The 12399-nt window shown below is 40.1% G+C and overlaps 1 protein-coding gene across 9 annotated transcripts in view; it reads right to left on the bottom strand.

Annotated features, from left to right (window-relative positions):
• Positions 1–12399, bottom strand: part of specc1 (sperm antigen with calponin homology and coiled-coil domains 1) — a 100265-nt gene that overhangs the window by 29715 nt on the left and 58151 nt on the right. For all 9 annotated transcript variants that reach the window (XM_083531783.1, XM_083531784.1, XM_083531785.1 and 6 more), the window contains 8 exons: positions 10584–10791; positions 9902–9975; positions 8556–8731; positions 4178–4344; positions 3578–3669; positions 2537–2609; positions 1731–1857; positions 476–578 (listed from right to left, as the gene is read on the bottom strand). In XM_083531783.1, the coding sequence (XP_083387909.1) occupies positions 476–578; positions 1731–1857; positions 2537–2609; positions 3578–3669; positions 4178–4344; positions 8556–8731; positions 9902–9975; positions 10584–10791 (1020 nt within the window). The remainder of the gene's footprint in view (positions 1–475; positions 579–1730; positions 1858–2536; positions 2610–3577; positions 3670–4177; positions 4345–8555; positions 8732–9901; positions 9976–10583; positions 10792–12399) is intronic.

Genomic DNA, 12399 nt, shown 5'->3' with positions numbered 1-12399 from the left:
AGTCTCGGCTCTAATCCCCTTTTGGCCTTATCGAGGCTATTAGCACACGAGGAGTCATGGGAACAAATCCTAAAACACTGGGAAGTGCAGAAACAGTGCAGCTGGCAAACTCTAGGCCTAAAGGTTCGCAAGTGTACGCGGTTCGGCTTTTAAAGCACGTGGATAACGATTTCACACAATTTCTGTTGTTAATGGCTTTGTTCTGCAGCACGAGAACAATCTGATGATCCTCATCAGTATCTCATTTCACACACATGAGTTTTGACTTGCACTCTTGAGCTCTTAGGGCTCTTAGGGCTAAGTGATCGACAGTGAGCTGCTTTGCATGAATGTGACTGTGAGCAGTTCTTAGAACAAAATGAGAGAAAGAGAGAGAGAGAGAGAGAGAGAGAGAGAGAGAGAGAGAGAGAGAGAAAGAGAAAGAAAGAAAGCAAGGGTGATACGAGGGGAGAAGGTTATAGCTTGTGCTTCTTACCGGATAGCCTTCCGTTTTCTTCTGGCACCACTTCAGTAGAGCGTTCCTCTTAGATCCCCCGTACTCCCGCGCCAGAGCGGCCAAAGGGTCTGTTCTTTCCACACTGACACCAGGGACACACACACACACAAACACACACACTGTCATTCACACCACATCTTTGAATGTTTATTTGCGCTTAAAGGAAGTTTATTTAAATGTTTAAACATTTTTGAGTCTGTGTGTGTGTATGTGTGTGTGTGTATGTGTTTGTGTGTCGAATATAAAAATGTGTTGTACACATGTTTATACACTATATATATATATATACACTCACACAAACCTGACAAAAACAAGAACATGATGAACATGTGGCTTTGCCTGGTTACACGACATACAGCTGTTATCACTGAGGGTGTACCCACTTTTGTTGGGAATTATTTAAACAATATCGTCTGTATGTTGAGTTATTTTTAGAGGACAGTAAATCAATACTCTCTACGAGCTGCACATTGACTACTCTAAAATAGATCCGAGTTTCATTTCTAAAATATTGTCCCTTGAGAAGATAAACTTGTTGAATAAAGAATGGTTGCTGAAATGTGAGGGGTGCACTCACTTTTAAGTTATAAAGTTTGCTTTAAGGAGTATGGACGCCCTCTGTGCCAACTTCTGCCTCTGATGTAAATGAAAACAAACAGGATGGAATATTCTAAGTATGTGTGATTTTATGGGAAGTGTGCAGGACACCACGGTCATTGCTCCTAGGAATCACAGTTTAATCACAGATTTTTGACTGAACTGAATGAAAGTCGTTATCGGTGAGGTGTGAGCGACCGAATAAGCTAATGATAACGATAATGTGAAAATAATCCTATGTTATATTAAATATATATTAATATAACATGGTATATTTTATATACTGTCACATTAGTATCCTGTAACATTCAAAAATTCTGAATTGCTTGGATTATTTTAGTGAGTAATTCGATATGATTTAATAATCAATATAATAACCTTGATAGTAGATGCTGAACTTCTGGAAAATGCTGTAATGCTGATTTTTTTTTTCTTTTTTTTTTACTTTTAGTGGATAATAGGACGTGTAATTACAATGAGAATCAGAGTGCAATAAGAAGCTAATTTAGCAGCTCTGTGCTATACAGTTTACAGTTTTGGTGTGTGAATATCTGCATTCACACTGTGTGTGCGTGCGTGCGTGCGTGCGTGCGTGCGTGCGTGCGTGCGTGCGTGTGTGTGTGTGTGGCCTGCTTACTTGAGCTTACTGTTGGCCCGGCTGTACGTGAATGAGGATGTTCTGCCGCTCAGCACAGCTGGAGTCTTGACGACTGACTCGAGGGATGGACTCTTTCTCATCAGAGACGAAGGCTTCAACTCATCAACTGAAAACGATAAAGGGGACGCAGACAGGAGGTACACATGCAGAACAGAACGAAAAGCTCAATTAGACAAACGCACCAAAAAAGGCAAAACAAAATTGTTTCGAAATTCCCATCGCGTTTGTTCCAGTGATGCTTCGACACACCCTCATGACACGTTTCTGTATCACGGTGCTGTGATTTCATTTGAAGTTCGGAGCGATGGTCTACTTCTACTGCGTTTTACAGTATGGAAGTACCACGTGAGGAAAGACAACTGAGAATGAGTCACATCTCGAATTGCCTGCTAAAGTGGGTGATATGTCAAGCACACTAGACACTGCCCAATTAAGCTGAGCGTTGTGTAGGGATTAATACAGGGAAATAATCAATGCCGGGCTGGTGTGGGGACCGGCCAGACACCGAGAAGATGGCCTTTTTGATTTTCTTTTTTATTAATAACATTACATAACACAGTGTAATATTTATCATATTACAGAAAACAACAACAACAAAGCACAAGCGCTCTCTTGCTCAAATTGATGACTTCTTTCATAAATAAAATTCATCCTTACAGAAAAGGTCACCATATCAATAACGGCATGTTCGGTGCTGTTGTGGAATATTAATTAACACCTCCTGACCAATCACAGGTAAGAATTCCTATGCCGACAGTGCTGTGGGGTAAAAGCTTTATTAGTACCTGAGTGAGAGGAATCCACAAAGTTGATTCTTCTTTCCAGGGCTTTAGACAGAGGCTTGATACATGAAGGCCTCTGTTTTAAAGCAAATGATATTTCATTTAGTAATTTAACACACACACACACACACACACACACACACACACACACACACACACACACACACACACACACACAAACAAACACACAGAAAAGACATCCACCACACATACAGATGACACTGTCTGCGATAGTACACGTACACACACACACACAAAAATCTGTCCACCACAAATACAGATGATGCTGTCTTAATGGTACACACACTCTTTCTCTCTCACACTCACACACACACACACACACACACACACACACACACACACACACACACACACACACACACACACATACACACACAAACACAAAATATGTCCACCACAAATAAAGATGATGCTGTCTCAATGGTACACACACTCTCTCTCAGACACACACACACACACACACACACACACACACACACACACACACACACACACACACACACAAAATAAGTCCACCAAAAAAACAAATGACGCTGTCTCAATGGTACACACACACACACTCTTTATTTCTCTCAAACACACACACACACACACACACACACACACACACACACACACACACACACACACACACACACACACACACACAAAATAAGTCGGCCAAAAAAACAAATGACGCTGTTTCAATGGTATACACACACACACATCATTTTTCTCAAACAAACACGTATACACACACACACACACACACACACACACACACACACACACACACACACACTCTATCTCACACACACACACACACACACACACACACACACACACACTCTCTCTCTCTCTCTCTCTCTCTCAAACACACACACACACACACACACACACACACACACACACACTAACAACAAGTCTACACCAAATACAGACGCTGTCTCAACAGTACACACACACACACACACACACACACACACACACACACACACACACACACACACACACAGAGTTATGTACTAAGGGATTTTGTGGCACCTGTATGGGTGACACAGCTGCAGTTCGGACCGGAATTCCACTCAGGGGGCTTCTGGGAGACCCAGACATCTGCATTGTACTGGTAGGTCCATCTTAAAAAATGGTAAAAAAATAGTTTAGATCAAATGTACAGTATAGAAATCCAGGTTTTATGTCGCCATAAGTCGTGCGGAGCCTCTGTCCTGAACAGCAGCGCTGATTTATGGCCGGATAAACGCAGCCAGACAGCCATTTGGACCATGTTTCATGAGACCATTGTAAAAGTGCCATGATTACACGCCTCTGATGAATTGTTACAACCATCAATAACGAGTCTCCTTGTCTTATTATCACAAGAACATTAAATAAACTCTCCAATCTAACGTGCTTATCTTTTCAAAATTACCCACAACAGTTCTCATTTCCCCCTACACAGAGTTTCATAAAAAAAAGCTGGATTCAGTCAGTTGCTCTTGAGTGATAGATCGAGTTCAAAATGATTCAGATGTTTTGAGAAGGAACTCACGCAGCTCTGTCCTGCTGATAAAGTTAACAAAAGATCACGAGCAAATATTCGCAAACTTAGGAAAGATGGAAACAATTATAAATAGGAGTCCTCACTCTTGACGGCTGTGTCAAAGGACCTGATGAGGGATTTGACAGTGGCCCCTGGATCCGAAGGTGTGCTGCTTTCACTCTCGCTACCAGGTGCGTTCTGGGTCATAGCAATTGCACACCACTGAGGACTGCTGTCTGAGTCGGAGAGATTTCCTTCCTCCGATCGTGACCTGTCAATCACAAAAATACAAAGTGGAAGCTTCTGGATCATGGAAGGAATGCTGCTGCTTAAACTGAACTACGATCAAAATAGTTTGGACATTGAGTAATATTTCCAAGCTGCATGCATGCACACTTATTATTAATCACAAAAATGTTTAAACTTTATCAACTTTCTTAACTGGCCCCCTATATTACAATCACATATGGCTTCCTGTGAATGAAAGTGCTGAAACATGGGAAAGAAAACAGCAAACCTCAGAGGAAGTGTACAAAAAAAAAAAAAAAAAATACGCAGAGACATGTATAGAACCATAACAAAAAGTTTTATTATCATCCGATTTGTTAACAATCTAGACAAAAGGTAAATAATCATACATTAATAACCTTGTTCTGAGTAAACAGCATTTTTTGTCCTCTGTGAACAGGGTCACCGTCAAATACTGGTTTTAAAACAAGAATAAATTAAAGCTTTGCACAATCAGGGATTTTGAAATGCTTTCTCTCAATGATTGTACAATCGTTAATCTGGTACAGTCACATCACAGAATCATAGCAGTGGGTCCAAAAATTGAGCAGACATGGCTTAGTAAAACCTGAGATATTCAAAACGGCAGTGATTTAATCCATTAAAGGACGAAAATCCTCATTTAAAAAATTGCAATACGTTTTTCCTGTAAGCTAAAAAAAAAAATTAAATGACCAACCGATTTAAATCAAATCTCGTTACGCCATCTAGTGGTGACGATCAAACACGACACCAATTGATGTGCCGTCCTGAAAATCTACAATAAAGCTGTGAAATACTTTACATCTTGATGATGTATAGGGCGAATCCATATTTATGTAAACACTCAGAGAAAGCATGAACAGTAAAATCAAGGCAAAAATCAAGCAGTGATTACAGTGACTCAGTCGTTTAAAGCAAAGTATATGATTTTAGAAGTTGAGCAAACCGTCGGGGAAAAATACACTCCGCACTCCATCTCTTCCAACACGCACACACAGAAAGTGCTGGTTTAAGAGGCTAACGAGTGTAACCTGCATTGTAAATGTTTATTTTGGCTCCTCTATCATCCCTGAAAAATACAACGTGTAATATTTGTTCATTATTAGATTTATTCACTGTTCAGCTCAAGCTAAGCCAAATTGTCAAGCAGAAGAAGGTGAATTACAGTATTATAGAAGGTGAATTACAGTGTTATAGAAGGTGAAGTACAGTATTATAGTATTCATATGGTTTAAAAAGTAAATCTGAAATATGTGCGGTCCGACTTCCTGCCTTGTTTTATGTAAATCAATTCTTAAATTTGTTTTTTTATGCGTATGAATGTAATGATACTTTCTGTTATGTAGTTAAAGATTCACAATACTGATATATACACACACACACACACACACACATACACACACATACACACACACACACACATATATACATATATTATAATACTGTCATCTGGTCATCTGAGTGTATGATTCTTTATCATCCCTCCACTGCCGTCTTGGTGCTCTCAAACGCTGATCCAGCAGTGATTCTGAAACACAAAAGAGAAAAAGAAAAAGACGTCAGAATGAGCGGAAATCTCGAAAATTAACCTTATTTTAAAAATAATGAACAAATAAATAAAAACACCTTCTGCCATTACGAATGGTCACATAGATGCTCATTCCATTATCATGTTATCATGCACGTCTGAAATGCACGTTAGCGCCGTGTTTGACCTACACGAATTCTGCAAACTACACAGGCAACCTAATCAAAGACGAAAGATTTCTTTTTTTTTATTTAATTCAAGCGTTCTGGAAAAAGTTCATAGAGTGCAGTAACTGCCACGAACCGCTGGTGGCGCCAAATACCAAGAAGTGGAAAAAAGGAATCACAAGCACACTGAACAAGGCAAAGCAAACAAACAAACAAACAAATCTAAAGCACATTCAAAAGGACAGAAAGAACATCCATTCAGACATTATGGCCAGAGGCAGGAGGCAATAAGATCAGCACACAAGCTCTTAAATACAATCATTAATTCTTCCACTCTGGTAGATCCATCCATTCACTACTCATTTAACTCAAGAGCTTGGCTGTCACTAGCAGTACACTCACCTGGGTGTTATATAAAGGTGGCCATGTCTGAGGAAAATCCTTTAGAGAGCGACCTCAGGGAGCGTCTGAGGAAGAGGGGATAGCGAGGTACATCGGCTAGTCCGTTTGGGTGCAGTGGGGGGTAAAATACAGGTATGTGCAGATCTTTTAATGATCTGACAACCCAAAAGCCTACAAAAAGGTATGGTCACTACAGTTTTTCTCAGCATGCGCATACCGTTAAAGACATTGCTGGTTCTGCTTGACTTACTGTCCTAAAAGCCAAGGTGTGTTTATTAAATACTGATCTAGCTATACTTATCTGGAGCAAACCTGAAAGAAAGATCACAATGTAGAATCGACTCTTAGATCAGTGTTCAATAAAGCGTACCTGACTGCACCCGCTCGTAATGAAACCTGCAGGAAATGCAACAGGAAATCAAAGAGTGGAGCAGCTGGTTACGGTGAAATAAAGTGAAATCAAATTGCTATTGTTCAGCAGACCCATGCAGGAGACGCGTTAATAAAAAAAAAAAACATCCGACAGGATAGGCGAGGACACACAGCGGGGAGCGGGACACACACTTCGGGACCACTCATACACAGACTTGTCTCCCATGCTGACGCTCAGCCTAGTCTAATTTATTATGGAGTTTAATGCAGGCCCCCAATCTGCCTGCGTGTTTTTTTTATACGAATGTCAGCTTTCCCTGTATTTAAGTGCAGATGTGTGCACGTGACAAGCAAAACGTGAGTTTTAGGACACATGTCTTTATATTAGCTATGAAAAAATATGGGTAAATACATACATTAAAAAAAAAAGATAATCTAAAACAACAGTGAATGACAAATGTATGATATATCCGATGATTTCCTTTGCATATAAAGCAATGCCTACAGTTTTCTCTCAGTTGCTGTGGAGCATTTCTCGAATCACAATATTTGCAAACCACTAAGTGCGTTTGTCAAAACAATTTGTCCAAACACATGCAAAAGCCTACAAAGAATTTCAACAGCACAAATGTACACATTACTGTATGTGGGATATTGATTGCAAGAGACCGGACAGGATTTACACTTTCACTCTACTTTACCATTGTTTGCCCGTTTCCTGTTTGTTCATCCATTTTCAGAAATTGTAATTGTGTGTTTTGCCTGTAGACGCTCACCAAATGAAGGTTCAAAAGATTCACCTTTGACCTATTTTAGAGAACCAGTTGATCATTGGTCGACCTCGATGCCGTACGCCTGCCTTCATTAGTAACATTCAAGGTTCATCTGCACAATTCATCATTCCAAGACACATTTACAAAAAAAAACTATTCTATTTAATAAACTAATGACGAGATTTGTTTTTTTTGTTTAGTTTTTTTTTATTTAGGTTTTTTTTTTTGTTTAGGGAGGACTAGTATAATATATTTTGATCAACATGACAAACAACATGATAATGTAGGAAACAGTGGAGGATTGTACGCAATATAAATAAACAAATGTTTTAAAGTGCTCGCAGTTTGTTCAAAGCAACGAGCGAATTGCGATTATGATGTGCTCAAGTGACTGCGAGATTTGAAGGTTGGACAAGTTGGATTTTGTTTCTGATCTGAGAAACGCTCCACAGCAAATGAGGAAAACTGTAATACTAAATCTTCAAATCTTACCAGTTAACTTTTTTTTTTACAAACTTTATGCACATATGAAGTAAGTGACCGAAGCAAGCAGGATATGCTTTAATAGAGCAGTTTTCAAACAGTGTTGCCTTAAGAAGCTGAAACAGGACAGGACAGGATTTTATAGGAGCATAGTTTATAAAAGCAGCATTTCCTGTCAAATTTGGTGTTGGTCTGTAGAGTTTAGTCGAAGTCCCTGGAAATATGCTGTAAAGCCTTAAAGTTTTTTAACTGAATATGACTTAAGGACAAGGAAGTCATTGGTACTAGAATGTCAGAATTAGTGAAAGATTCGAGGTCAGAAATGAACTGCTATTGAATGAATCGCTATATATAATCATATAAATACACCAGCCTAGAAGACAGACAGTACGTCCAAATCAGAATGTATGTGTTAAAAGACATACACAGTAAGACTGTAGTTGACTGGAGATGCTGAGTTGAGATCTATTTGTGAGTTTTACTGTACCTGGCCCCCTGTATGTGCTCAAGTTCGGCAGCCAGCCTGGCACTGTGCTCCTGTTCCTCCTGCAGTCGTCTGCGCAGTGTCCGCACCTCCTGCTGCGCCTCCACCTTTATGTCATTCGCTACGACCACAGCCGTCTGCAAGTCGGCCTGAAAACGCTGCCATTCCTGTGTCTCATCCTTAAACATACACATGCACACACATACTGTAGCAACACGATAAGATCAAATCGGCACTCTACAATATATATACTTTCTTTCGGCTTCTCCCGTTAGGGGTCGCCACAGCGGATCCTCCGCACGTTTGATTTGGCACGTTTTACGCTGGATGCCCTTCCTAACGCAACCCTCCCCAATTTATCCGGGCTTGGGACCGGCACTGAGAGTGGCTGGGGATGGTTCCCTGACTGGGGATCGAACCCGGGTCGCAGCGGTGAGAGCGCTGCATCTTAACCTCTAGACCACCAGGGGACCTCGGCACTCTACAATATGTCACGGCTTATTACTGTACACACTTCTATGAGTCCTTTTTGATTGATGAGTAATAACACTGCAGTCTGGCATGCAATATGTCAATGTAGAGTTTATCAGTATTCTTTATGAATGTTTAACAAAAGTGACACCTGACAAAGCTGCTAGTGAATACTGTATAAAGCAGAGGCCAAGACAGTGTCTGCACTGGTATCTGATTTTCAAGCAATTTAAGGCAAAAACGAAAGAGGTTTAAACATTGAGTCAAGGTGAAGTTGTTCTTAACAATATCATTATTGTCATTCGCTCCTCCATGTTGATGCAATCGTACAGCCACGTTTAATTAGACAGTTGAATACATGTACAGTAGCTGAAATAAAGTGAATAAAATTTGGCTATAGACTGGTTAGTGTTATATGCATGACAGTAGGATGCTGTTACTGGGAAGGTTCATGATGGAATCTGTAGGAAAAATAATGGGAAGCACCACGACTGCTGATAATTGGAATCCTGCAATTTAATCTACGTGATGGAATGTTAAAAGTGAACACAGTTTGAATGATGTCTGTCTGTCTGTCTGTCTACCCATCCATCCATCCATCCATCCAAAACGTAGGAAAAACAGTAGCTGCTTATAGTCAGAAAAATACTTTATGTACTCACTCACTCACTCACTCACTCACTCACTCACTCACTCACTCACTCACTCACTCACTCAATCTATCTATCTATCTATCTATCTATCTATCTATCTATCTATCTATCTATCTATCTATCTATCTATCTATCTATCTATCTATCTATCTATCTATCTATCTATCTATCTATCGTCTGGGATTCTTATGAATACTGAGCTATAAATATGCTGAAAATACCGACCTTCATCTGTTTGCTCATGGCTTTTAACTGTTTGTCCTGCTCAGTCTTGTGCTCCTCCAGCCGCTTGATTTCACCTGTAAAATGGAAACCAATATAAGAACGTTGAGTTTACTTCAACCGTGCAATCATAAAATAAAGCTTTCATGTGATATAATGGCTGGAAAATGACAGTGTTGAGATACGCAGCACTGAGACACCGATAATGACTGTGCTGGAGGTTGCAAAATATTGCTTGGGGAGCAAAGCAGATGCTATTTGTTTTAAACTCTAGGTTGGGTTACACAGTCAGCACATTTCTTAAACGGCAAGAAAGATTTTGAGCTATTCTGTGTTAGTTTGCTTATATAAAGGGGGTATTATATTCAAGCTTGCCATACAAATGAGTTGGTATAGATGGCTTTATTAAGGACAATGACAGTGAGAGTTCAGGCCATCAAGTCTACTGAACCCAGTGTGTCCATCTTTGAGCTACTGCCTCACTGAGGCAATTTATTTCAGCAGTTACAGTGTGTTAAACATGACTAAGAGAAAGCTATGCCCATTACAGCCTCCAGTCAGCAGGAGAAATGGGGCAGGAAGAAAGGATTAATATATTCATGGTTTTGCCGGAGCTAGAAAAAAAACAAAGTGGAAAAAAAACAAGGTGCAAAAAAGACAAAGGTAAAAGAGGTGCTTGTCATACTCTCTAAGTCAAGGATGATCTGGTTGGTGTGTAACTGAACTGCCCGCTGCTGCTCCACCTGGTCCTCCAGCTCAAAAATGGTCTCTTTAAGGTCTTTGACCTGGGTTTCCCCATCTCGGGTCTTCTCCTCCAGAGCAAGCAGGCTTGCTTTGTGTTCTTGCTCCTGCGACTCCAATCTCTCTTGATGCATATGTTGGTCTGCCTTAGCCTGCAAACACACAGTAAATCAACAGAATTTAGAGAAGTCCCAGGAGGACTAATAGGGTAATGGGCTTGCAGAAGAGCTGACTCAATGTTCATCATCCAGCTTATGCAATAGGAAAAAAATAGCACTGAAGTTTTTCTTTCTTTTTCCCTGGCCTGTGACCTCACCATTTACTACTACTACAATTACAGTTTTTCTCAGTTGCTTCAACGTGTTTCTCAGATCAGAAATGAAATTCTTAAAACTACTGGTTCAACCTCCACATCATTCAGTCACACTTGCACATCATAAGAACATTTCTCGTTGCTTTGATCGAATTGCGAATGCTTTAGTACATTCATTTAATGGATTGTGTACAAGGGTCTGCTGTTTCCTACATTATCAGTTGTTTATGTTCATGTTGATCAAAATACACTGGTTTACCTGAAAAGTTTTAACCCCAAAACATTTCAGCATCAGTTCACTGCATAAGTCATTGAATGCTAAATGGTGAAACCAGCTGTCATCATCTGTCATCAAAAATTTCTATTAAACTTTTTTTTGTAAATTTGACTTGAATTGATGAATTGGGCAGATGAATCTTGAATGTCACTAATGAAGGAAATTCATAGATGCCAAACAAAAGTAAGTCAAATTTTGTGCATTTTTAATCACTACAATCCAAACCGTAGTTTATATCAAGAAATCCTGGAACTCTGGCCGTGGATGTCCTGCATCATTAATAAACAAGCTTCAGTTAGTTCAGAATGCCGCAGCAAGAGTTCTTACTAGGTCAAGAAAATACGATCATATAACCCCAATCTTATCGTCCCTACATTGGCTTCCTATTAAGTTTCGAATAGACTACAAACTACTGCTACTCACTTATAAAGCACTAAATGGTTTGGCTCCCATGTATCTATCCAGTCTTTTAACACGCTACAATCCGTCACGCTCCCTGAGATCTCAAAACTCTGGGCTTCTAGTAGTTCCTAGAATAGCAAAGTCCACTAAAGGCGGTAGAGCATTTTCACATTTAGCTCCTAAACTCTGGAATAGTCTTCCTGACAGTGTTCGGGGTTCAGATACACTCTCCCAGTTTAAGTGTAGATTAAAAACATATCTTTTTAGCAAAGCCTACACATAACACACATCACACACATCACATCACAACCTTGTGCTCCAGAATATATGATTACATGCACATTATCAACTTGTGCTGTTAATATCATGAACAGCAGCTACGCTAATTCCTCTCCACTGCTTCTCTTTCTCTCCTCATCCCGAGGCATCCTGAGGTTTGGCCAGCTCCAGTCACGTCCCACCTCGTGAAGATTATGGACCTATGGATGATCATGGAGAAGTAGATGCCGAGTGTATAAAGGCCCTGGCATGGAGAAGCTGATGCTGGATCTATGATGATCACAAATTGTTCTGTATTGTTGAAAGATTTATGACCAAACTTTTGATGTCACCCATATGAGGATGGGTTCCCCTTTGAGTCTGGTTCCTCTCAAGGTTTCTTCCTCATATCATCTAAGGGAGTTTCTCCTTGCCACTGTCGCCACGGCTGCTCATCAGGGACAAACGCACACCATTCACCTTCACTGTTGTTTTCTGTAAAGCTGCTTT

The sequence above is a fragment of the Silurus aristotelis genome (genome assembly GCF_946808225.1).
Source record: "Silurus aristotelis genome assembly, chromosome: 26".
NCBI lineage: Eukaryota > Metazoa > Chordata > Actinopteri > Siluriformes > Siluridae > Silurus > Silurus aristotelis.
This window is presented reverse-complemented; position numbering and strand designations above follow the sequence as displayed.